The 26,914-nt window shown below is 38.2% G+C and overlaps 1 protein-coding gene across 1 annotated transcript; it reads left to right on the forward strand.

Moving 5' to 3' along the window:
- LOC764524 (epithelial cell-transforming sequence 2 oncogene-like) lies at nucleotides 1-26,313 on the forward strand. Its single transcript, XM_030995467.1, has 20 exons — nucleotides 1-470; nucleotides 1,524-1,559; nucleotides 2,225-2,464; nucleotides 3,714-3,851; nucleotides 5,300-5,402; nucleotides 5,786-5,988; nucleotides 6,967-7,103; nucleotides 8,552-8,684; nucleotides 9,465-9,580; nucleotides 11,114-11,292; nucleotides 12,040-12,132; nucleotides 14,034-14,225; nucleotides 14,946-15,052; nucleotides 16,482-16,673; nucleotides 17,948-18,165; nucleotides 18,937-19,084; nucleotides 20,156-20,386; nucleotides 22,564-22,724; nucleotides 23,585-23,757; nucleotides 24,347-26,313. Exons 1-20 carry the CDS (start codon nucleotides 180-182, stop codon nucleotides 24,475-24,477), a joined length of 3,222 nt encoding a protein of 1,073 aa, XP_030851327.1. The 5' UTR covers nucleotides 1-179; the 3' UTR covers nucleotides 24,478-26,313.
- Nucleotides 26,314-26,914: the final 601 nt, after the last annotated feature.

Genomic DNA, 26,914 nt, shown 5'->3' on the forward strand with positions numbered 1-26,914 from the left:
ATATTTCGGATATTATAAATTGCAACCGTTAAGCAAAGTAGCTTTGTGTGGCCATGGTGACAATTAACTGCGATTGCCTTGTCTCTTTGCGTAAATCTGGACCAGGAACGTTAACATTTTATTAATTTATTGCTCATGAGGTGTTCATGTGGAAAGGAAATCACTAAAACATTGCCAAAATGTCGAATTCTTCAACAAAATTAATTCCGCGACCGAGGACAAGCAGCAACCCTTTGAGCAGGTCGCTACCTGTTGCGACCGCCGGAGCTTCGGGGACAGCACCTGCTGATAGGGTGCTGAAGTATAGGGCAGAACACTCTGGTGATCGTTCACTGAAGAAAACGGCGCAGGTCTCGCCACTTCAGATGAGTACACCGTCAATGCGCTCAGGAACCACCTTCAAGACAAACAAACTGCAAACAAAGAACAGTACATGGACACCTATTCTACATAAACCATCAAACGAACAGGTGATTCTAATAATTATGAAAATCGGCCAATCCCAGGCAAGGCCAAATACGGTATAATGAAGTCGAAGAAGAAGAAGAATGATTATGAACATGATGATGATGACGAGATTAATGATGGGCCAGGGGTGTTTTTCATTTAACAAAAACTTCGCATCAAATAGCACTAGGCCTAACGCCAACGGTCTAGACCATCATAAATAATCGTCCTACTCCTAGGTCTATATCATTTTATAATACTGTCTAGCATAGCATAGAGGTCTAGACCTATTCATAAGTTAAAAGATTAATGAAATATTGCCTGAAAACTTCTTCAAAACGCTGTCTTAAATAATCAGGTGTCCGGGCACTCGGGCCTGAATTCACAAAGGTGGTTTGTTGACAAACCTTGGTTTTCGTGCGTCATTTGCCGCGTTTTGACGCGTTTTTACAAACCAGGTTTGTAAAAACCGTGTAAAAACACGTCATATGACGTACGAAAACCAAGGTTTGTCGACAAACCTCCTTTGTGAATTCGGGCCTCGTTGTCTGGGAATAAATTGTTTGGTCCATGATCATGAATTCTCATACTCTACACAAATTCATTTAAATAAATTAATACCAAATGAAGTTAATGAACAGCAAAATTCTAGACTACGAAAATGGGGCAACTAAAAGAAATTAATTGCAAAAAAACTCTGGAGATATCACAATCTCTGTATTCTATGTTGGATCGGTGTGTACTACAACGAAAGAAAAGGTCATGAAAACAGAGTCCTTCATTCAGGAACTAGAGTTTACTAATGTATCCATAAAACTAAAAGCGATTTTTCAAAGGTAAGGTAATAAATGCATAAATTGGAAGTCCAAATACCATACAACATGTACAAGCAGTTGGTATCATTGCACTATATACTTACAATTTTGATAACATGTATTCTCTCAAAATTAAGTTTTCCAAACCTTTGTGGGTAAGCTCATTTTTTTGGGAACAGATGCAAACGACTGCAAAATGTAAAATGTACTTTGCTTGTGATTATTAACTACATATTCCTTACATTTTTCTTTTTATTTCAGCTCTACTTGGAAAGGAGAGATTTAACTGCTCATTGGGTATGTGTACACAAAACTAACAAAAGTATTTCAAATTTTAGTTTAGCTCATGCAGTCGGACTCCAATGGATCCAACAGAAATACATGCACTTAAAGTTCTGACACTAGACCTACTTGGAATAATTTAGGCTTTCATCAAGCAAGGATATGGAAATTGATAGATGATAATCACATGATGCATTTAAAAAAAGTAAAACCTTGTTAAAACTAATATAGTTTTGAAGGACTGTCATGGGATCATGAGAGAATTGGATGCTCAGAAATATATTCTGGAACTCCTTGAAGATGGAGATGAGAAATCAGTGTGCCAGCAAAACTGATATAAGCACAGAACCAGCGTCATTTTGATAGGACGTCAGTGAATTTGTACTTATAAATTACGGTTTTGTGAAATTGTGCCAGGGAGGTTTGTGGCTTTAACTCTGTGATACAGTAATATGTAGCTAGTAATATGCCACAATTTTTTTAATATTCCCTGTGCCACATTGTATTTATTGTACCAAATGCTTCAAGATTATTGAACTGTTTCAGTGAAAGCTTAATCTACATCTATTTTTCTTTCTTTTCTTCTTTTTTTTTTCTTCTTCTTCTTTTCCCCTATATTATTATTATTGTTGTTGTTATTATTATTACTGAAATAATGAATTACTGCTATACTCTTCTAGTTTGACTTGTGGACCGACTCCCAGCGGAAGCGATTCCTGCAGTTCCTGCTGGTGCATTGTAAGCGTAGCCAGCTTGTCTTCATTCAGCAGTTCTTCGACAGTAAAATCCCCCTGACCCACGTGGACTTCACCAAGATCCTGCCACGGTTCCTCTGCCTCTACATCTTCTCGTTCCTAGACCCTCGTAGCCTCAGCCGCGCATCCATGGTCTGTTGGCACTGGAAGTTTGTCACTGAACAGGTAATTAATGGCCAGTGGTTATGAAATACAGTCAAACCTGCTTAAGTGACCGCCTGTCTACAAAGACCACCTGTCGTCAACAAACACATTTTTTGTTTCCCTTGAAAATGGTTTCTCATTGAATCATGTACTAAAGGAACCTGTCTACAAAGACCACCTGTCTACAAAGGCCACTTTTGTGTTTCCCTTGGGCGGTCGCTGTAGACAGGTTTGATTGTATCTAGAAGAACTATCTTGATGTTATGGGAAATTTTCAGAAGAGTTATGAAGATGCTAAACTCAATCAGGCTTGTAGTCTGGGTTTGAATATAAGATGTTAAATTCAAAAGTAGGGTATCAATAAAGGGGTGTCCATTCTATATATTGGATTTTAACAAAACAATTTCGATAGGTGTCTTCCACAAGATTTAATGGGATTCTTTCAGACAGGAAGATGTCCTTCTGGCTATTAGATTGCAAGTAATGGAAAATTTACTGTGCAATTTAAGGCATCAAAATTGATGCTTTTAGTATTTTAGACATATATTGTATCTATCTTTTAACTTTCAATGTCAAGACTCGTTCAGATATGACACTGAATAATTGCAGCGGTTGTTTTATGATGATGACGTAAAGTGGAAGAGGCTTCACATATCTGTATCTATTGACACAGAGCTCAGGGTTTACATGTATGGGCAAGTCCTTTGGTAGGAGCAGTTTCCGTTTATTAACACATATTGAAGAAAAAAGAACGCAGTGATTTTACTGTGCCTTGCATATATCTGAACAAGCCCCTATTCTAGCTGTCAACTATGGCAAATTTGAAGCCCCAAACTGCAAAAAAATACATCAAAGTCTCAATTGATAGTGATTCTGTAAACTTAAAGAGGAATTTAACTCTTGATGTTAAGTTGCTGATAATAGAAGTGGAAAGATTAGAGAGACAGATCAGTGAAAGTTTGAAAGAAAATCTGATAACAAGAAGTAAGTTTTGTATTTATGAACTATCAAATTCATAAAGTCATATTTCCTAAGATTTTCGGGTGGGCTATCCCTTTAACATTTCATTTTCCTATCTGCTACCTTGTTTGGCGTTCAAAAATAAGGGATAGAGCAACGTCGATCTGACGCTACTCAGTGGCTGCTGGGCTCACAATCAATTGGGCAAAAAGAATTTCCATTTTCGGTTTAACTTAATAAAATTTGGAGTGGACTTTAGAAAGATTATTATTATTATTATTATTATCATTATTTGATTGATTGATTGCAGGATGAGCTGTGGATACACAAGTGCCTCCGACACGGCTGGCTCCTGCCGTATGTCCCCAGAGAGAACGAATTCGGAGCTTGGAAGAAACACTACATCAAATGCTTCAGGTCACTGGATGTTACACAGCCTAATGAAAAGGTACAATCTTCTGTCAACTTGTTGAGAGAGATGCAGGATTTTGTAAAAGAGGGGCAGGGACAATGTTGCCCCAAATTGCTGGCAAGGAAAAAAAAAAGGGGGGGAGTTGGGCATACTTCCTTGATCCTGTAGTGATTCCAAAAAGGTGGCAAATTCCAAATTTTTACTCTTTAATATTATTGAAAAACTTCTCTTTTTATCTCAATTACCCATTGTCTTTGGGAACTTTGTGGCTCGTGTTCTAATGAAGCCTATAGGAATTAGAGAATTCAGTAATCGAGGAGAAATGGTTAATGTTTGATGCTTTCACATGGTCACTAAAGAAGTTGAAATGTTTATCACCTGGCCTTTAAAGCCCCACTGCACTATTTATAGCTACCTGCGCCCTATATATAGCAAACAATACCTAATCGGTGCCTGTTGGTCCCCCATGATCCCCTTTTTCTTATGTTAATTGAGACTTTGAGAGCTGATTCGATGAGATAACCACCTGTCAGTGACCTTGCAGGGTGATTTAATCCACCCTGGCCAAACTAGTACTGACAGGCTTTAAGAATGCAATAATATACAAATAATGAATGGTTATGAGTTCAATAGTGCGAATATTTTCATGAGTTGAGTTGAAAGATTAACGTTAATTCTATTCAACGAGGCGTCAATAGTGTGAACATTTTCATTCGTTGAAAGATCAACGTTAATTCTATTCAACTCGGCGTTGAATAGAATTAACGTTAATCTTTCAACGAATGAAAACGTTGAATAGAATTAACGTTAATCTTTCAACGAATGAAAATGTTCACACTATTAAACGAATGAAAAACATTCATTATTTGTTTTATACAACATCAAAGAAGATCTAAATTTTAGTACTAGATTTAATTACTGAATGTAAAAATTAATTTAGTGGAAGTTACAGCATTCAGGTGAGGATATATCATAAGGCTCGATGTCCATGAAATAGTATACAAATAATGGTAATGAGTTCGATAGTGCTAATATTTTCATTCGTTGAAAGATTAACGTTAATTCTATCCAACTCGGCTGACGCCTCGTTGAATAGAATGTTAGTCTTTCAACTCATGAAAATATTCACACTATTGAACGAATGAAAAACATTCATTATTTGTTTAATACAACATCGAAGAAGATCTAATAGAACTTTAATCAACAAATTATACTTTACTCCTTATATTAAAGATAAATTAAAGTTGGAGTCAAGCCTCCTCGATTACATTAAGATTGCCTTCGCGTCAGATACACGCAGGGATACGCGCATAGCAGAGTACGCAGGTACGCAGTCTGCATATAACCAAAAATGCTCGGCGAATATAACCAAAAATGCACGCCCGTGCAATAGAACATCTATTGAATATCATGTGACCAACAATCCTCCAATCAAATGACAGGATCCACGTAGGTGTTGTATAATTTTTTCTATTTTCTTCCAGTCTGACAGATATGGCAAGCTGGGGGACGGTTCAACACTAGCGGAGAAGGAGTATTTAAGGAGATTGAAAGCGGGCAGGACCAAGGAACCACCTCTTAATCCACGTGAGTCAATCCACTTTCCTCAAGTATCTAATTGCCTGTTCATCATACTATAGGAAATATATATGAAATTGTATAAATAAAGGTTGTGTAAAGAATCAACCCTACCACAAATACAATGTATGACAGTAGATAGCGACCTTCCTCCCATACTGCGCAGGTCAGCACACATGCAGATACAATATTGGCTTCCATAGAGAATGTACAGCAGTGTCAACTAATTCCTTATATTTTACTAAGCTATTGGTCAGGTTTCATGAACTCCCCTATGATTTGATGAGATCTACAATGTACATAGGCACCATCATAATCTGTAACTTATAGTTATGAAATGAAAGATGGAATTAAAGTAAATGCACCTGATATTATCATTCTTTCAATCCCAGATCCCTATGCTGAGAGGGGGCCATGGCTTGACCCTGATCCACGACCCCAGGACACTGAGAAGGCTTTCAAGAGCATGGCGGACTCGGCCAACCCGACCTTTGGCCTATCCAAGGCGCACCAGCGATCATGGACTGAACCTGCCCGCAACTTTGAATATGGCCTGGAGTCCGGCGATAGAAAGAAACAGCATAGAGTGAACCAGGTACCCTGAGCTGCAGATTTTGGTCTTCTAAGTTCTATAAGGGATTGGGTATCTTTGTCTGAATTTACATTGTTTTACAGCATAGCAGTCATTATAAATTTGATAAATGGAGCTAACAAATAGCAAGAGCTAGCCAAGGTTGCCTTGTATAATACACCGTAATTTATGGCAATAGAGTCCCGCCGCAACACTAATGTCCTTCGGTAAAACTAAAATCTAGATTTGCCACTCTCAATCCAGGATATTAAGTAAAAAGGTATCCGGTAAGAAGAAATTCCTTGAATGCTTTAACGCCTTATTATGGCGGCTCATTATAGCCGGGATAATAATGTGATACCTTGTATTAAGTGCAGTAATATATATTCATATAGTAGCTAGGCTGTGTATAAAATGGACCTATTATTATTATTATTACTATTTATCATTAAGAATAAAATTTGAATCATGAGGAAGTACTTTTGGTATTAATGAGGTCTGGCTTACAAAATTAAATTCAAGTCCCCCTTTTGCCACCTTTCACATTTTCCAAAGCCCCCAAAGCACACCTGATATTGTTTCATTGATATTGTTTGCCATCTAGTGTTTTAAGATTTCACACATGGGAGTATTGTTAGATAGCCATCCATTGACATGACTCTCAATATAATGTTTACGGGTTCGTATCTCAGCTCATTGCATGTGTCCTTAGACAAGGCATTTTTATCGATGGATGTTCTCTCTCCACCCAGGTTTGAAATGGACACCTGACAGAATTAAAAAAATGAACTACAGGTGCTTATAAGCTAGGGTAATGATATCAAAACTGTAGAAGTGCAGACTTAGGTATGTTACATGATATTTTTTTGCACAATACAAAAACAGTTCATTATTTTTGTTTACTTTACAACCGCTGTATATTGTTTACATAAATACGTATTAGTTTATTATTAATTGTATTAGTTTTGTTTTCTGATTTTTTTTTTATCGTCCTTTTTGCAGGATGTAGAAGAAACGATAGGCAACGGCAGGAGTCTAGCCACCTCGCTATCAGCCTGTATAGCAATAGAACTGAGTGAGAGCCCAGACAAGATCAACAAGGCCTGGGCGAAACCTCAAGTTCAGCCAGTCTCTAGAAGGTATTGACATTCAAACCTGCCTTTTAGTGAATTCCCATCTGTATAGAAATACCACCTGTCTATTAAGACCATGACTTTTGTCTCCTTTAAAAAAAGGCCAACAATTTATTCCCTATTGTATAGGCTAGGTCCTGAGAGGACCTGCAATAGAGTAGGGAAGCTTGCCTGAGGCGTGTCCTGCATAGCAAGAAGTAATGAATGCAGACTGGATTCCAAGTATGGTAGTTCATTCATGAATAACAGGTCAATGGAATAACTTGTCTCTAGGTCCCCAGGAAAGAAACATCCATAAACTTGAATACCAATGTTAATAAACCAGTCTATTGATTTGACATTATAATGGAAGTGGAATGTGACTTGATTGAAGATGAAAATGAAAGTAGCTTGCAAGTGCATGAGGTATGTGATGTTGTTTTGTCCAAGCAGTCAGTCAAGTTAAGATATTCAGGACACTTGTAAGCCAGCAACATAGTATTGCATATTAAAAATACTTGGACTTGCCCTGGACTCAAGTCACAATGAACATGACAGACAAAGAAAGCGGACTAAATATACAGTTCGTCAGGTAGACAAAGGAACATCCCTTCACTGCCATTATGTAAAAAGGTGAATATGCATGTGACACCTGTTCTACACATTTTTACATAATAGCAGTGAAGGGATCTTCTTTTGTCTACCTGAGGAGCTGTATATTTTGTCCGCTTGCTTTGTCAGTCATGTTCATAGTGAGTGGAGATACAGGTAGAAGAATTTGATTTAAGATCAAGGGAGGACACACTGTATTTATGATGATCTTGTGAAACAATGACCATGACAGGCTCATATCGGCTCTTTCTTTTAATAGTGAAATGACTACTTTGCTGTGTGTGTGGGGAGGATCGAGTTCACTTCCCTAATGTGATGTTTGTTGTGTGAATGTTATGAACAACAATTTTTGTTTCATAAAGTTGCCTTGGAATTGAGTGACCTAAGGGGTTTTCTTTTGTGCTTCAAACACTGTCGCACATCCGCGTATTTCATCACTGGTCGATTTGCATGCCCCTGCCTCAACATTAGTGACTGTTCATGTCTAGAGACCTCTTGTTCTAAATCCTAACCCTAATCTTATATCCAGGGGAGTGTTTCACAAAGACTAAGATCAACTTTAAGTTGTACTTAACTATGGCAGGCCGTTCATGCCACTGTTTACTCTGACCATTTACTGGCATCGGTCTCTCAAGGAAATTACAAATCATGGTCACAAATCTAGAGATCATAATTGAGAGACCAATGGTGAGAGCAGACAGTGGCATGAATGTCCTGCCATAGTTAAGTCCAACTTAAAGTCGATCTTAGTCTTTGTGAAACATCCCCCCTGACAAAATAAAGCCTGGAGCGATTGACGCAGAAGCAAACACCGGTCACTATTTCAGGCACTTTGAAACCACTTTGACCTTTTTGTTTTACAGACCTGATCTATCTAGAGGTGGAGACTACTCTGCATTCAAGGAAACGTCCAAACATGATGTAGGGTCAAAGGTCATCAGAGGGGATTCCCCTTTCAGGATTCTGCTTATATCTAGTGAAGTACCAGCTTATCAAGTAAGTGTTCAAGCATTGACATTTTCTTCTTTCTCTCTGTACTCTGAAAAATCAATTATAGGTGTCTACGGTATTGTATGTCAAGAACTATGTGTATGGAATGATGTCTTACATGAAAATGACACTGAAAAAAGCTTTGCGAAAATGGGTTGCTCTTTCAAATTAATCAAAATGAATATGCACTGTAAAAAACTTTGAGGATGTCTTGTGCAATGCAGAAAAAAAAATGCTTTTAATGTTGCTGATGCTAACTTGCGCTCTCATTTGTCTATATGTAATCATTTCATACAATGAATCATATATCTTCCATGACACAAAGGGCCTCATATTTTCATTAACATTTTTCATTCCTTGATAAATGATCCCCCCCAAAAAAAAATAAAAAAGCAAGATTTGGCAGGTCCTTTCCTGATTGATACGTTAGGAAGCGTTTAGAAGAAGCTTCCAGAATGCAAAATGAATATTATTCAAAATATATATCATTCAGATATGTCAACAAAGAACATATAATAACAAGCATCATTAGCTATTATGCTTTTTGCATTAAAGGCCATGTTTCATAAAACTTGTTATCAATAACAAATGCGAAATTTCTATGACAAATTTGCTCCCAGCCAATCAGATGTCACGATTTCAGTAGCTTATAACAGCTATTGTAACTTGTCATTAATAACCAGTTTTAAGAAACAGGGCCCTGGATACATCTCTTTTGTGCCACTTCATTTCTCTTTTAAAGCAACCTAAGAAACCCTTTCTATTCCATCGTCCTTTCAATTAAAGCTCCTTGTGTCAGCGGCCAAACCAGACGTGTTACCCATAGTGTATGAGTATAATGGCAGCACCATAGAGTCCCTCCTGGAGATGTTACAAGCTACTGTAGGGTCACATCAAGCCAGGTAAGTTATTCATGTCAAACATAGCTGCATTACTATCCTGGCTGTGTAGTAAAACCTGTTCTATTGATTCTCAACATTTCAAACACCACTGTACAAATCTCAACTGATTACACTCAAAATCGGTACTTAAGTGACAATTGATGACACCTAAATAGCAGTAAAATACAATCTTTTCACCTTACTGATGTTAGAAAGAATAATTTGAAAATTCAAATTGTGAGTCTACTGTCAAACTTCATTGTGTGCATTTGTGTGTAATGTGTGTATTGATTATTCATGTGTGCAATTGCTGGGAGGTCGTGGGTTCGAACCCCGGCCGCGTCATACCAAAAGACGTTAAAAGATGGGAGTTGTTGCTACCTTGTTAGGCGTTCAACAGTAAGGGATAGAGCAACGTCGATCTGGCGCTGCTCAGTGGCTGCCGGGCTCACGATCAATTGGGCAAAAAGAATTTCCGTTTCGGTTTAATAAAATTTGGAGTGGACTATTAGGCTATTATTATTATTATTATTATTATTATTAGCATGTAGTACAGCGCTAGAGGTCAATATGCATTAGCATTGACTCTCTATGCTTTGCTGGAGTGGCCTGATGCCAGCGTATAGCAGGAGGTTATGCCGTTTGCTGTAGCATGAACGGAATGAAATCACTCGGGGTGTTTAGGTCGAAGCTATATTCCCCAATATAGTCTTAAACGTGACAAGAGGTTACAAATTTTTCTATTAATTGTACAGAAATATTATTTACTGACCTGAAAAGTGAAGAAGAAAACTCAATCTTTGATGCGGTGCGAAATTTACAAACGAGTAACGTGAAATTGCCCATCTAGCTAGCTGGAAGCAACAGTACTATGGTATCGCCGAGAGAACAAAATGAAAATATAATAAACATTGCGGTTACCAGCGTACTGCAGTTGAATCTATTTCATTTCAATTATGAACTTGAATTGATTTGCTTATACTATTTACTTATCTCTATAGGTTTTTTTTTATTTGCGATGTAACAACAAATTTGAAGAGATTAAAGCTTCTGTACATATTACATAATGTCATTTTTGACTGGCTGTAATGCCACTTTTAATAATAATAATAATAATAATAATAATAATAATCTTTTTAAAGTCCACTCCAAATTTTATTAAGTTAAACCGAAAATGGAAATTCTTTTTGCCCAATTGATCGTGAGCCCGGCAGCCACTGAGCAGCGCCAGATCGACGTTGCTCTATCCCTTATTGTTGAACGCTAAACAAGGTAGCAGCAACTCCCATCTTTTAACGTCTTTTGGTATGATGCGGCCGGGGTTCAAACCCACGACCTCCCGGTTGTGAGGCGAACGCTCTACTGACTGAGCCAACACACCGGTTTTAGCAGCTAATGTGACATTTGTTGGCCATATGAGCATCAATGTGTCTATGTGTTCTTGCAGCAAACTTTATACATTGGATCTTAGAGATGGCTATTATAATTTATACAGAGTAACTTCCTTCTGCGTTTTTTTTATTAAAAAAAAATCATTGTTTTCATTATTTGTAGGAGCATTGGTTTATTCACTCTTGGAGAGGACTCGGTGCGAATCATCAGAGAGATGGCCATCACGGCCAAGATGATAGAACATCCGGACATCAAGAACTTCTGGGAGTCTTTCTCTCAGTGCATCGAGTCGGCCAAAGAGGGCGGATCCATGGATTTCTTTGCCCCGCTCGAGGCTACAGGTGAGGTCACCTTTTCACAGTAACCTACCGGTACATGTCCACCGGTTCACCAGGGTGGTCCTACAAAGATGCTCCGGTGAAAATTGCCACTCTGTCAATGTCCTACATTATATACCTCTCTTTAGAAATCTAGCCATCTGATCTGATTGGTCAAAATTGTAGTCGGGATTTTAGCCATGCCGGCTTACCGGTCAATACCGTAAATCTCTGTGTATAAGACAGGTACAGGATATTTGAGTCCTCAAAATGCTACTTTATAGTGGTTTTCGAAAACCTCTGTATCTCAACATAAATCACATAATGCCAATAAAGAATAGGATCTACTATTTGAAGTTAACCTACGTTCCTAATTTGAAGGGAAGAGAGTTTTTTCAGTCTTGATAAATTATGCCTCTTCACATAGCACTTTGCCGGCAGAAGCTCACCTGTCCCTTCAGCTCACACAGCCGTATCTTGTAGCTCATTCACACGGGATATCGATTCACCACTCAAAAACTAGCCTGCATGTCTAAGTTTATGTTTGGACTCGAAGGAAAATTTGTCTGTCATCTTAAGTTTTAAAAAAGACATTGTTACTATTATTTATGACAAGTTCACAAGCATTTCAAATTTTTCATTATCTCCTTATTTTTCTTTAAATATTTCACTTTACGGTACATGTAGTAATTTTTCTCTAGATTTTAAACATTTTTTTGCTGTCCACGTAACACATTTTGAACTGATTTATTTACAATTTTTCACATCCAGCTGGAGGCCACGAGATGATGTCCCGTCTATCGTCTCTGCTGGGTCTCCGCTTGTCCAGCCCCGCCACTCTCTCACCCACTCGATTTGATTATGGTAAGTTTCAGTCTAGTTTCAACCATATCCCTCGGATAGGACGTTAAATGGAGGTCCCGTGTAGAGGAGAGTTACCACCTTTGCACGTTAAGAACCCACTGCACTATTCGTATAACAGTAGTGGGAACTCCGGTGTAGTGGTCCACCTGCACACCCCCAATCAGTTATACCAGGAGGAGAGACCCCAGGGTTACAGTGATTCAGTTCGCTTTTCGCCTCCCAGGCACAGGTGACGCCAAAATAACGATAATAATAATGATAGCTGTTCAGAGCTGACACAGATATCCAAAGTCCTTTGGAAGTGCATATAGATATTTTATCAGCATGTGATATATGCGCTATACAAGAATGCATATTGATAACGTTATTTAGGAATTTATAACACACACACATATCAAGGTGCAGCAATGATGAATATAAAGCAATATACATAAGAAATAGCTCAACAGGTAATCTACAGGCTGTGAAACTCAAATTTTAGATAAACAGATATGTGTTTTGAATTGCTTTGTTGAATCTAACTGTCTCAGATACAAAGGAAGTGAGTTCTAGAAGACAGGTGCAGCTTTTGCTAAGGAACTGTTTCTGTATAACTGCATATAACCATACACTGTAGGTAATATTGTTATTCGAGTGACTCCGGTCACTCACAGTATCCCTTCCCATACACAGCTTATGCCCATATAAATCAAATTAATATACATATATTTTTGTTAAAGGGATCCGGTAACTAATCACAAGGTATAGTTATGCACACCAGCTTATTTGTGTCGGCCTTGTCAAACCCAATGTGAAGGTTGATAATGCTGTGTGTGAGAGATCACTTCATGGAGGTCAATTAGCGTTCAGGCTGAAGTCTTTCACGGTCTGGACGTCAGTCCCCTCTGTACAAACATAATGTCCTAGAACAAAATTATATGAGGAAGGTTTTTTTCTATGAAAAAGGCAGTGTGTCCTAATTGTTAAAATCGCTATTATCATGCTGTTTTCTTAACATTGATGGTTCCTTGTAATGCTCTACTTTTACATTTTTAAAGAATATATGATACAGTCATTTGTGCATGCTTTAGGAAATTTAAAATATTGTTCAAAGCAAAAGAGAATTATATTGCTCTAAGCAAACATTTTTTTCCTTTGCATTTCCTTTCATCTAAATTGAGTGTTACATATTGTAGAAAGACTAAGTGCTTATAAGTAGGGTTACTTCCTATTGGTAAGGTGCTATATAAACAATAGTTATTACGTACAAGATTCAAGATTACATTGTTGATATGTATTTACAGAAATTTGTTTTCCATTGGTGTTAAATGTAGTTGAAGCTATGTAGACATAGACAAAGCCATCGTATCGTGTGTTAAGAGATAAAAGGGTGTTGAGAGATAGAAAGGTGTTAATATTGTGTTAAAGTATTTTGGTGAACATCCTTCTGGCTCTCAACTGATGGGTATACACTGAGAAAACATTCCGGGTCACCCTTATAGATATTGTAATTAAAGTGACTAGGTAATATTGCCTCAGATTCTGAAACAAAATCCTGGATTTAGCTCATGCTTCAATGATAATTATAAACCTTTAGGTCAGTCAGGAACCCCATGACTTTCACAAGCTGATCGCCTGTCTGATTATCAAGATATTTATGATTGTAAATTGAAACCAAATTTTGCTTTTTCCTAACAGTTTTCATAAAACTTCAGTCTATTGGGGAAAACGAGTATGGTAAAACCAGTCATTCAAAGATTTTTACTTTTTTGAGGCACTTCTTGATCATTTTGAAGTGCAATTTTTTTAGGGCTTCAATATTACACCATATCATAGACATTGATAACACGTAGGGCCGTGCATCTCAGATTTAACATTGTTAAACGATGCCTTTAATGGACATTGACTCATTTGTCCAACAGTCACAGGTGAATGGCTGGACACCGCCCACACGCGGCCCAACCCTTCGCCCCACTCCCTCTACTTCCAAGCGGGTCCCCTGCAGGCCTGGCAGGCTCTTGCTGGTCGAGTGGCCGAGGCAACCACGCGATGCAGTGAAGACCTCAGGGGATTCTTCGTCCAGAGGAGAGAGCAACTACTCCACAGGGTAACAGGTTGGTGGGACTAAACAGCTGAAGATTATTTATGTGAACAAAAAGAGAGGGCATTGCACAGCTGCTATCGGCATTGTCTTCTTTTTATTCAATTTTGAAATCTGGATACTTATTGGATGGCTTTGAGTGTGATACAAGAATATATTGCTCGAGCTGCGACAATATTGAACGAGTCAGAGACGAGTCCAATATTGACTAGCGAAATAACAAAATTTAACTTACCTCTGTAAATATGGATTTTTGTGTGTGATATTGATGTCAATAGTTGAAGTACCCGGATGACTGAGCAATACAAAAATAATATTGGTCAGTCATCCAGGTACTGCGCTAAAGATATGGAATACACTGATTCATTGTACCAGCTGGAGGCCTTATATAGATAATAATTCATTTTATTTTAGTATCCGTGTGCAAAGTTGAGTCTATATTTTGTGTTTTGTATTTCTTTAGCTTCCTAACCATTTTTCATAGAGGGTAATTTTTCTATTTTATCAAATTGAATGAATGAAAGAATGCCTAATAAAAAAAAAGGTGCCATCGTACAAATTTTCAAAAATATAGCAGCTGCTAGTCTGCTAATATATCAAACGCATTCAAGTTTGTGAGATTGATTTCTTTTTTGTAAAACTGAATATTTTGTCATTAGATGTACCAGACTCTGTGAATGTATATGGCAGTGTATTATTATTTGATTAATTCCCCTATCTCTGTGATTTGTAGGTGATGTAGTTCTGCAGGAGTTGGGAGAGGATGGACTAAGCGTATGTGATCAGATCATGGAAGCACTGAGAGAAGCCCTGGAGGAACTAGCCAGACACCCTGATCAAGTGAGTCTCACACAGTCTCTTAAAACTCATTTTATAATGGATAAGTTGGTAGTACAAGATCTTTAGGAGGATAGCTCAAAGATATGTGGCCAGGATAGGGTTACACTATGAGGGACTGTTGAGAAACTAGCCAGACCGTGGTACCTTCAACAAATGAGTCCCACTCAGTTTCCTAAAAAAATTCTTAGAGGTAATGTGATGTAGGATATCAGATAGGATGGACTAGGTGTATGCTATTCAGTCAGAGTAGAGACTCAGAGAAGCTCGGGGGAACTAGCCATGCACCCTGACCAAATAAGTGAGTCTTACACAGTCTCCTGAAGACCTTTAATAGATAAGTTAGTGGTGCAAAAGTTTTTTTAAAATTTCGATTTCCAATCATGGGATTCCTGACTGACCTAAAAGTTTATAATTTATGATTGCAGCATGGGCTAAATCCAGGATTTTGTTTAGAAAGATACCCAATCCCTTTAATATTTCTCTCCTTTTCTTGTCCGCTTCCAGCCTAATCCAGCAGCTTTCCTTGGAGAAACTCTTCTGAAAGTGTCCGGTCAACCTGTGCCGCCTCGAGGGATGACCAATGGCGTGTCAGATGGAGCAACGAGGCAGTCCAAGAAGATGTCTGGCTTGAAACTCGTAAGCAAGGCATTTGATCAATACCGCTTCTCTCTACCCAGGTGTTTAAATAGGTTACGATGTGTACTCAAAGTCAATATGAGGAGACTAGTGAGCTTAGTGCCCATTTTATGCATACTTTATAAACAAAGGTTGCTGTTCTTGACAGTCTGAAAACTTGCCAGAGGCTTACCTGAAAGCAACAAGTAATGTATGCAGACTGGATTCCAAGTATTGTAGTTTGTTCATTAGTTCAACAGCTGAATGGAATACCTTGTCACTAGGCCCAAGGGACAGAAACATCCATAAGTTTGAATATGGTATTAAACTACTGGATAAGATGATGAAGCAGATCCTAATCAATTGATTGGTTGAGAGTGTACATGTGACCAGGCATTTATTTTGCCTAACAAGTAATTTTACTAATAACCGGTCATAAGAAAATACTTATGACTGGTCATTAGTAAAATCATGTTATAAAACATCATTTTATAAAACAAATAAAACCTCATCTTATAAAACAAATAATTCACCTCATTTTGTTTGGGCATTAGTAAAATTAGAAACAGTCCAAACACCCTCGGCTATCGCCTTGGGTGTGTTACTAGACTCTTCCTAAGGTACCTTGTGTGGGTAATTCTTACTAATGCCCTGACTGCTGTGTATTATTTGTATACTATTGCATGGATCCGTGCAAGGATGTCAATCAGTGTTAGTAATAAAAGGGGCTTCTAGTGCTACCTACGCTTCCCTCTTCCCCGCGTTGTACCTAAACATCCTTTCCTTTTCTTTTCCCTTTTTTCTTTCGCGCTAGGCAAGTGAAAGTCAAGATGATCTGTCCATAGGAGAAGACATTGAGGAGGAGATCGAGGAGGAGTACGATGAGGGGAGCGAGCAGGAGCTGATCAAACCCACTAAGTCCCGTTCTGAACCCATCCAATCAAAAACATTCTTACGGACACATTCCAAACCAAGTACTATGAAACAGACATTTCAATCTATGCAGGTGAGTTGTGTTTTACTAGCCTCTAGATGTGTGAATATCGGCCCCAACACCCCTGAAATCAAAGGAACAATATTTTTTTTTCTTCAAATTGTGGGTGCCCATTTTTCACATCCAGCTGTGCTTGTTATTTTGTTATCTTGATTACTGTATTGCTGGTGGAAGCATATTTCCATATTTGTGGACAAGAATAAATTATCAGTCGACAGCCCCCCTCCCCCCCCCCCCCCCCAAAAAAAAAATGAAATGAAAAATGCCTGAATTATTTCAAAATTCTCTAAGGAGGCTTATATACTCCCAGACTTCATTTCTCTGTATCAGATGCAGTATATTTCAGTATATTTGCACTGCACTACATGTAATTATAGCTACATGTACTTGCGCCCTCTATATACAGTAGCAAACAATGCCTAAGTGGTGATCATATGTCCCCCATGGTCCCCTTTTTCTTATGTTAATTGAGAGCTGATTTGATGAGATAGCCACCTGTCAGTGACCTAGCAGGGAGGTCTAATCCCTCTTGGTCAAACTAGTGCAGATAGGCTTTAACTCAAGCATTCAGTGAAATGGGGAACTTCGCTTGAATCTTCTTCAATGAATCTAGAAGTCGCATTGATTTCACTACAGACCTAGTTTTGATCATCTGCATGTATCTGTTGATTATTAATCACAAATAATCTCTCTTCTGAAATGAGTATTATCCTCGGTCTGTCTCTGTAATATTCTTCTAGGTCTTGTTTCATAAAACTTGTTATCAATAAAAAGTTACAATAAATGTTATAAACTACTGAAATCGGGGCATTTGATCGGCTTAGGGCCAATTTGTCATAGAATAAAGAACTTAATTGTTATGAAACAGGCCCCTGTTCTGTTAATGCCCGCTGCAAGGTTCTGGAATCATCAAAATGATGAGAAATTTGGCCAAGTCTTCATAAAGTTAGAATCACTGTACACAGAAAGATGTATATGGGACTACACACACGTGCGCGACACGTGCATTTGTATCTCTCAACAGGCGAGAGATACACTAATTTAGCAAATATATCAATTAGTAGGCAGTTTCCCGTCAAAATTTTTATCATTATGTATTATTCAAAACATATTCTTTCACATGATTGGTAATAAGAGCTTGCATTTCATTTTTTGAAATTGGGGTGTTTCCAATACTGGTCTTTACCTTTAATGTTTTTGTAAGCAATTTGTACCTGCTTTACAAAAAGGGGCTATAAAAATGTTTTGTATTATTAATATTATTATGATTATCCTGGCATTTTCAGTTGACCACCCCCCCTGGGAAGACCCAGTCGGAGCGGAGGAGAGCGCTGGCCAATGAGATCCTTGATTCAGAGCGGGTTTACCTGCGAAGACTCAACATCATTCACAATGTCTACTTTGAGAGACTGGCGGCAGCTCTTCGATCGAACCATGCAATCATTGGACAGACGAATATCAGTCTCATCTTCACCGATACAAATAATATACTTAATGTAACAAGGTATGTGATTCACTATGCCATTGTCTCTATATAAAAGGGCCAATTAACAATTACCTCAAAAAATAAAAAGTTTTACAACTAGTACATGTATGTATAAAATCAACCCCCTAAGCTCCCCAAACTTTACCCAGCATTCTAAAGGTGAAGTATATGAGGAATATAGAGTATTTTGTTGTTGTTGTTGTTACTGTATGTATTGTGCAATTGTGAACGATAGCGAGTTCAGGAACCCATTTCACAAAGCTTTGTTTCAATGACAAATGACAAAGAGTCTTCTGATAACCAATCAGAAGCAAGGATTTCAGTAGCTTATAACAAAAACTGTCATTTGCCACTGATGACAAGTTTTGTGAAACGACCCCAGGTGTCAACAGATAATTGGACAGATGGTCATACCTGCAGTCCCTGTATTAAAGGAGAGTCCCACATAGGCCAAAAGGTCAGATTGGTTCAACGCTGCTCAGTTGATGTAATGTATCACTTATCACTGGGAGATAACATAAAAACACTGCCCACAGAATTCAAGTCAGACTTGAATTATCAAGTCTAACCCATTTTATTTTTATTGAACTAAGTACTTACAATGCAGTTGCTTAGCTGTGAACAGAGGCTAGTACATGTACCTTGTTATCTCAATCAGAATTTCTGTTCATTAATTTTGTTTTATTCTGATAAGTGCAAGGGGAAAGCTTCCACTTGTATTTTGCTATGCTTTCAACTATAAGGAACTAATCATTAAATCCTGTGTAAACCATGTCTTATGTTTGACAGGGGTCTTTTTGAAGAATTGAAAGGACGAGTAGAGAGTTGGAGTGCCCAAATGTGCCTAGGAGACTGCTTTATCAAGTTCCAATCAAAACTCAAGGCCTATACCAACTTCCATAACAACTATGCAATTATCCTCTCCACAATAGATAAGGTAAGCTTGGTAACCCTAACCCCTAACCCTATCCCTATCACCTAACCCTTAACTCTCACCCCAACCCTAACCCTAACCCTATTATCCTCTTCACAATAGTTACGGTATGCTTGATAATCCTAACCCTAACCCTTGTCCTCTAACCCCTTTAGAGTAAGTTATAAACTCTTTGTTCCGGCAGGTGTCATGGCATTCACTTGCCTCTCAATCCAGGGGTCGAAGGCTTGAATCCTAGCCAGGCACTGATGTCCATTGGCAAGACATTAATCCACATTTGCCACTCTCCACCCAGGTGTAAATGGGTACCTGACATTTGATGGGATGAATATTGCAGGGCCTGCAGGTAGAGCAGTATTAGTGTTTGGCCCTGTTTCATACAACTTGATATCAATAACAAGTTACAAGCTACTGTTATAAGCTACTGAAATCATGGCATCTGATTGGCTGAGAGCAAATTTGTTATAGAAATTTAGCAGTTGTTATAGATAACAAGTTTTATGAAACGGAGCCCCAGGGGCTATCCTGGGTAAATAAGACCCACTTGTTATTTTTTGTTAAAGAGTAGTTCCAAAGAAATTGTCAAAGTCAAGGGATATCCTACCATTCATTGTTAGGTGTAGACCAGTTTCGGAAATGCCCCCCCCCCCCGCCTCTCAAAAAATGAAATGGAAGCTCTTATTACGAATCATATGAAAGAATATGTTTTGACTAATACATGATGGTATAACTTTTGCCGGGAAGCCGCCTACTAATTGATATATTTGTTGAACATATCGAATCCGGCCTGGATAGATATCGCCACGGTCATTTCAACATTGAATATTTGGGCATATATTTCTGCCCTTTGCAAATTTAGGTTGAAGTATTGCCATCTAAACCTCTGAAGGCAATATTTAAACAATATTGAATGGATATTTTGCACCCAAAACCCTTGAACCGCAATTTTACCGCTACTGGTCTATATCTTTAAAGTAATTTTGATAAGTGGTAAATTTTTGAGGGGGTTTTGAAACTTGTAGGGGCAACACTTTAGTTCTGTTAATGTTAATACTATTTGTTTCTTATCTCCAGTGTCGAGAGCAAGAGCCTTCATTCCGTGCCTTCCTCAAACAGCACGACAGCTCAGCCTCTTCCGAGATGATGACTATGGATGAGCTGTTGCTAGGCGTGGCCCATCACATCCACCACTACACTCGCCTCCTCTTAGCCATTCATCATGCCACACCCGACGACCACCCAGACAAAGAGGACTTGATGACCGCCATTGATACATTCCGGCAGCTGCAAGATCTTATCGACCAGGTAAAAGTTTTCTTGTGCAAGTTGTGCTACATCTTCTTGCAATGTCATCTGTCCCAATGATTTCTTAATCCGTGAATAATTGAAATTAATGTAGAAGGAATTTGAGGATAATATCACTCAGGCTTCTGATGTTTACTTACTTTGATGTTTACTTTGATGTTGAGGCATAAAGATATCCTTATTTGCCTCTCCAGGCAATACTATCTCTCTGGTATGGACTGTACTTACTGATAAGAATAGAAGAATAAGAAATTGGGGTGAAATGTGGTATTTAAAGAAAAGAGATGCAGTACTTGGTACAAAATGGAAAGCTTGTCCTGGGGACCTGCATTGCCATCTCTTGCTTTTAGAAAGGTCCACTGGGAGTACAATGGTTGAAGTTCATCTGTTGCATTGTAAACAATATCTTTGTATCAGATTAGGTTATTCTCAAGTACAAAATCTTCATATGCAGATTTTATTTTTCTCTCCTTTTTTATTGAACACCAATAGCATTGTCATATAGAACAACTTGTGAGGTGAAAGAAGGGTTGAGTGCAACACAGAGAATACAATTGAATTATTTTGATTTGCTTTTTATGCCTCCGCCACCGAAGGTGGTGCCGGAGGCATCATGTTTTCGGGTTGTCCGTCCGTACGTCCGTCCCATTTGACCGTTATCACAATATCTCAAGAACCATTTAAGATTTAAACTTAAGACTCGGGAATAGTATTTATCACCATAGGAAGACGATCTGATTAGATTTTTGGAGTACGTAGGTCACAGGTCACAGAGGTCAACTTATGAAATTCCTTGTATTGAGTTTGTTAGCGCGATATCTCAAGAACCATTTGAGATTTAAACTTCAAACTTAAGGATAGTATGTATCACCATAGGAAGACGATCTGATTAGATTTTGGAGCACGTATGTCAAAGGTCAAGGGTCACAGAGGTCAACTTATGAAATTCCATACATTAAGATTGTTATCATGATATCTCAAGAACCACTGGAGATTTAAACTTCAAACTTAGTGATAGTGTGTATCACTATACACCGATTCGGGCGACTTCTGGTCGAAGTGCGCCCTCATAAGGTGACGCCATAACTGGGGGGCGTCTGACTGCAGCTAGCTAGCTTACATTGCATAGCAGCGCATGCAAAAGCGCAGCGTGCGAAAATATATGCAAGAAAATTAAGCACTGACGTAGCTAGTAACCGCTCTCGAGCTCTCTGTACTGTCAGCTGGATCGGAGAAGCCCCCCAGTTATAGCGCCGCCACCGGCGGGCAGGTACATAAAACCCCCAAACCGAATCGGTGTATAGGAAAACAATCTGATTACATTTTGGAGCACGTAGGTCAAAGGTCAAGGGTCATAGAGGTCAACTTATGAAATTCCATACATTGAGATTGTTATCATAATATCTCAAGAACCACTGGAGATTTAAACTTCAAACTTAATGATAGTGTGTATCACCATAGGAAGACAATCTGATTAGATTTTGGAGCACGTAGGTCAAAGGTCAAGGGTCACAGAGGTCAACTTATGAAATTCCATACATTGAGATTGTTATCGCGATATCTCAAGAACCACTGGAGAATTTTCACTTCAAACTTAATGATAGTATGTATCACCATATCATAATATCTCAAGCTTACTTCAATAATACTTCAAACTTAATGATAGTGTGTATCATAATATCTCAAGCTTACTTCAATAATACTTCAAACTTAATGATAGTGTGTATCACCATAGGAAGACAATCTGATTAGATTTTGGAGCACGTAGGTCAAAGGTCAAGGGTCACAGAGGTCAACTTATGAAATTCCATACATTGAGATTGTTATCATGATATCTCAAGAACCACTGGAGATTTAAACTCCAAACTTGTTTAAATTGCTCTATGGCGGAGGCATCATTTTCGACTGCGCGCAGTCAAAATTCCATCTAGTTTTCTCTGTACTTGTTCATCAAAAACCTGTCTGACAGGACAAGCGACTAGGTGGGAAAGTAGTCTGGTCTTAAACAGATTATGTACTAATTCTGTTTTAATTGCCTTCCCTTTGATTGTTCGTTAAACAAAACTTATCTTATAGAACAAGCAGCAAGGCGAAAGAAAGGGTGTGGTATTACACAGACAATGTACTAATTTTGATTTGCTTTCTCTTTGCATGTTTATCAAACTCTTGTCTCATAGAACAAGCAGCGAGGTGAAAGAGAGCGTGTCTTGAAAGGGCTTCAGAAGCGCATCGTCGGTTGCCCCAGTCTTCTAGAGGCCAACAGGTTCCTGGTCCAACAATTAGAGACGGTTGCCCTGATGGAGTCAGTAACCCACGGCAAGACCAGTGAATCCAAAGGGTGAGCACGTATTCTGTGGGTGACCCTACATTTTCTGGCGAAAGTTGGGGTTATGGTTAGGGTTAGAATTGGGGATGGGTTTTGGGTTAAAGGGATCGTTTAACAATGTTAAATCTGAGATGCACGGCCCTACGTGTTATTAGTGATTGTGATATAGTGTTATATTAAAGCCCTACAAATATTGCGCTTCAAAATGATCAAGAAGTGCCTCAAAAAATTAAAAACCTTTGAGTAACCAGTTTTACCATAATCGTTTTTCCCAATAGACTGTAGTGTTATGAAATCCGTTTAGCAAATTCAAAATTCGAATTTGATTGTCAATCATACATATCTTGATAATCAGACAGACGTTGGGCTTGTAAAAGTCATGGGGTTCCTGACTGACCTAAAGGTATATAATTATTATTGCAGCATGAGCTAAGACTAAGTTATCGGATCCCTTTAAGGTTAGTGTATAGTGTTTTATCCAGGGCTGTAGTTAGAAGTGGTTAGGATCAGGGTTAGAGGTTTGGGTTAGGGTTTTGTTAGGGGTTAGGGTTTCGGTTTGTTTTAGGATTGGGGTTAGAATTTTGGTTAGTGAAGGAAATTTACCATGAACTGACCAACCAGACAAAATAGGTTAGGGTTGCAATAGACGGGTTTAATAACATATTCAAAGTTAATGTATACTTTCTAAACAAAGAGTGTTCTAGACAACCTGAAAGCTTGCCCAAGTCTTACCTGATATATCAACAAATAATGTATGCAGACTTAATAATAAGTTAATGTTTTACCTCATCACCAGATCCCAGGAAAGTAACATTATTTGAATATATATTAGTAATATAACTTCATCGTTATTCTGACATTTTCATTTGCAGGCCCATGAAGCATGTGAATGACCTTTGCCTGTTTCTGTTCAACGATGCTCTTGTCGTCACCCACGAGGGCTCCCGTCATGTGCCTTACACCCGCCGCTCGGAGACCTTCTACAGGTTCATGGTGGCTCTGAGTCTGACAAGATTGCAGGTTCAGGATGTGCCAGATTCCAAATGTAAGTCTACCACACACAAGTGATGATGAAGGAATATAAAGATAATAACAGATTACAGAAAAAACCCTGTGCACTTTCATTTCAAGATTTTAAACTTGCAATTTCTATTGTCAGAAGAAATATTTGGAGCTGACATATTTCAATATCGTACAGTTGAAGATTCAGATTGGTCCATTCCTGGGTCAAATTTGCTCACAAACAGTATAATTAGAGTCAATACATGTAGTTGCAGGAAGTATATGTATTTTTCATTTTAAAAAGTTGAATTTGCCTGTTAAAAGACATATGAATAGACTTGCCTCTTTTTGAGATTTTAAAATGTAATATTATAATTGGGGTGAGGAGGCTCATCCCTGCCTAAGAAATTCCATACTGCTATGGCCAATGTACCAGATACTATACAAAATGTCATAGCAAATATGTGTACCATACCACACAGATTCTTTATTTCATTTTATTCTTTGCCATATACCCTTTCCAATTTTTGTTGTTGTATGTATTGTCTTTTGTGAAGACTGGTTTACATGTACATGTATGCTAGATGTGATAATCCAGCCCTTTTCTGCCCTTTTCTCTCTACAATGTACAGATGTCCAGCATGCTATCCTGTTGATTTCACCGAAGAAGAGGCTGCTGTGCTCAGCCGAAGACTACTCATCCAAGGTGGCCCTCCTCAGCATACTGGAGGAAACGATTCGAGCTGCTTTAGATGTGGACTGAAACAATAACAACAATGACAACGGCAACGCCAACAACGGCAACATGAACAACAACATTCTGTGTAGCCTGGTACATCCTCAATGCTTGTAAACTTTTTATGGACACATCACCACCCCTGGTCAGGGAATCCAGGGTTTCCTGTACACCTTGTGTTCACCCCTCCGCTCCCTGGGGAGCATTCCAGCAAGTTGTCTTTTTAGAGGAGCACACAATGCTGACCCAACAACAACTTATGGTGCTCACATCCTACCCATTAAACACCTGGGTGGGGAGAAGCAATATACATCAAGTGCCTTGTGCCGCAATGCCTTAAGTGCACCTCCAGTCGACTCTTCACCCGCTTGGCCCATGTAAAGGATCAAACGGCGGACTGCCACTGTCAAATTTTGTCAAAAGATCAATGTGCGTGTCTTACAATCACCAAATAGTGTCTAGGGTTTCATTCTGCAGGGAATACAGAGTTAAACCACTCAATTATATCTCTACAGTATACCGTAGTGCCTTTTCAACTGATGAAACTGCTTAGATGGTATCCTCAATACAAGTAGTGCCTTTGATGCTGATTATTTAGAGTTGCAAATCTGCAAATATTGTAAAACGCATTAAATTAAGTGGTGGTTATTTTACCTGACTGCTAAGAAAGCGTGAATGCTTGTAAGGAAGAAACCAGAGGACCGACGGCTTTAGGTCATCTCCGAGGGACAACTGCAGTAAAGGGAATTGTCAACAGTATCGTGCCTTTAAGAATGATTTCCTTGATGCTTGCATTGCATTGTTTTGTGCAAGTACGTTAATTACCTTCTTGGACTAGATGCATCTTTTTGATGTTGTGGCTTAAAGTGTACCAATCTCTTGAAAAAATAAATGATGTATATCTAGAATTTTTAAAAATCAACCTAAGGAAATTTTACCTGGCATTCTATAGTTAAACAGCTAAGGAGTTTGAAGAAAATAAGGATAACATAAAATCCCAGATGTAGGGCTCGCACGGAACCCAAGTCGGACTTGAGTCCGAGGTATGCTGTAGTAATTAGTTGTTGCTATGTCGGGCATGCGTCAGGCAATGCATTTTAGTCGTCAAGAGAAAGTTTTGTTTGAAACGCATCTATGAAAGTAGTAAACGGTTCTATTGAACTAGGCATGGATATTTATTATATTATACAATGTATAACAGTTGCTGATGATAAAATTGTGCAGATCGAGTGCCAGAGTGGATGTGCCTTTTAGCATTCCTAGTATTGTTCCAACTTTCAACAGAGGCTGCCTTTTGTACAATAGGGTACATTACGTAACATGTACCATATTACAGGAAACATTTATGTGTGTTCAATAGCCATAATCAAACATGAGCTTGACAAGCTCTTCCCTTTGAGTGGTATATCAGTCAAAGTGAGGTACATTCAGACACAATTATCTTCAAGACACTAATTTTTTAGGGCACAATGTGCAAAATTGTTAGTCGAGACATCTGATCTTCAGTATTCCACGCCAGAACCACCTCAGATTGTAATCATTTGTAGTTAATTATGATAAAGGCATTGAACATCACCGATCCGACCTTTTCATGATATCCTGAACATGTAAGAGCAAAGTTATGGAGGTTTATAAAAAGCGGATACAAGTGTTGTGTCTGTTATGCTTCGATCATTTGAGCTATTTCAAGGAAATGCGTAATCAAATTATTTTACACCATGTACAGTACAATGTATAGATGTTTATAGTATGATATTATAAGCTTCTATTCAAAAGAGGCTTAAAACATATTTCTAGTAACTAAATATGATTGATCTATTTTTATAAGGCTACTTTAAACATATTTCTAGTAACTTAAAAAAAAAAAAAAAAAAAAAAAAAATTAACTATTTTTATAAGGCTACTGGTATGTATTTCATGTTTCTTCACTCTATGTAAGTACTATGGTACTTTGTTTTTAGTGCTCCTAAATGATCAATTATTATTAATACCTAAACTAGATTCATTGACACCCCAAATCACTTTTTTTCAACCTTAAAACCATCCATTTTGTGTAACGTCTGTTAATTGTTACAAAGTCTGTTTTCTCTTTGATCATTTAGTGGAATACAATTGAACCTCGTCTTAAAGAGCCGATTTTGCTGGTCCCAGCTCTATGTATATATACATATATATTTTTTTCAACCCTGATCTAACAAGATTCCTGATATAGCAAGGTAATTTTCCTTGGTCCCAAAGAGCTAGTTATAATGAGGTTCCTCCGTACTGTAAAAATTGGTATTTCGCTGATAGTCGAACGTGTCTCAATCACTGACTGAAATATGTTTTAGAACTCTTAAATTTGTTTAAAACTGTCTTACATACTAGCAAACAATTGTTGTAAATAACATGTCAATGGAATTGCCATGTACTAGATAGATATTTACACTTGTCCATTAAGTTAGAATAAATTTTGTCTAGATAG

Source organism: Strongylocentrotus purpuratus, unplaced genomic scaffold (genome assembly GCF_000002235.5).
Source record: "Strongylocentrotus purpuratus isolate Spur 01 unplaced genomic scaffold, Spur_5.0 spur5_scaffold_21, whole genome shotgun sequence".
NCBI lineage: Eukaryota > Metazoa > Echinodermata > Echinoidea > Camarodonta > Strongylocentrotidae > Strongylocentrotus > Strongylocentrotus purpuratus.

What these genes read in the sequence shown, in the direction of transcription:
- LOC764524 (XM_030995467.1), top strand. Translation starts at nt 180, where the DNA reads ATGTCGAATTCTTCAACAAAATTAATTCCGCGACCGAGGACAAGCAGC. An exon ending in AACAGCATAGAGTGAACCAG is followed by an intron (nt 5,989 to 6,966) that starts GTACCCTGAGCT and finishes TCCTTTTTGCAG; the next exon opens with GATGTAGAAGAAACGATAGG. An exon ending in TCCTCTCCACAATAGATAAG is followed by an intron (nt 19,085 to 20,155) that starts GTAAGCTTGGTA and finishes TCTTATCTCCAG; the next exon opens with TGTCGAGAGCAAGAGCCTTC.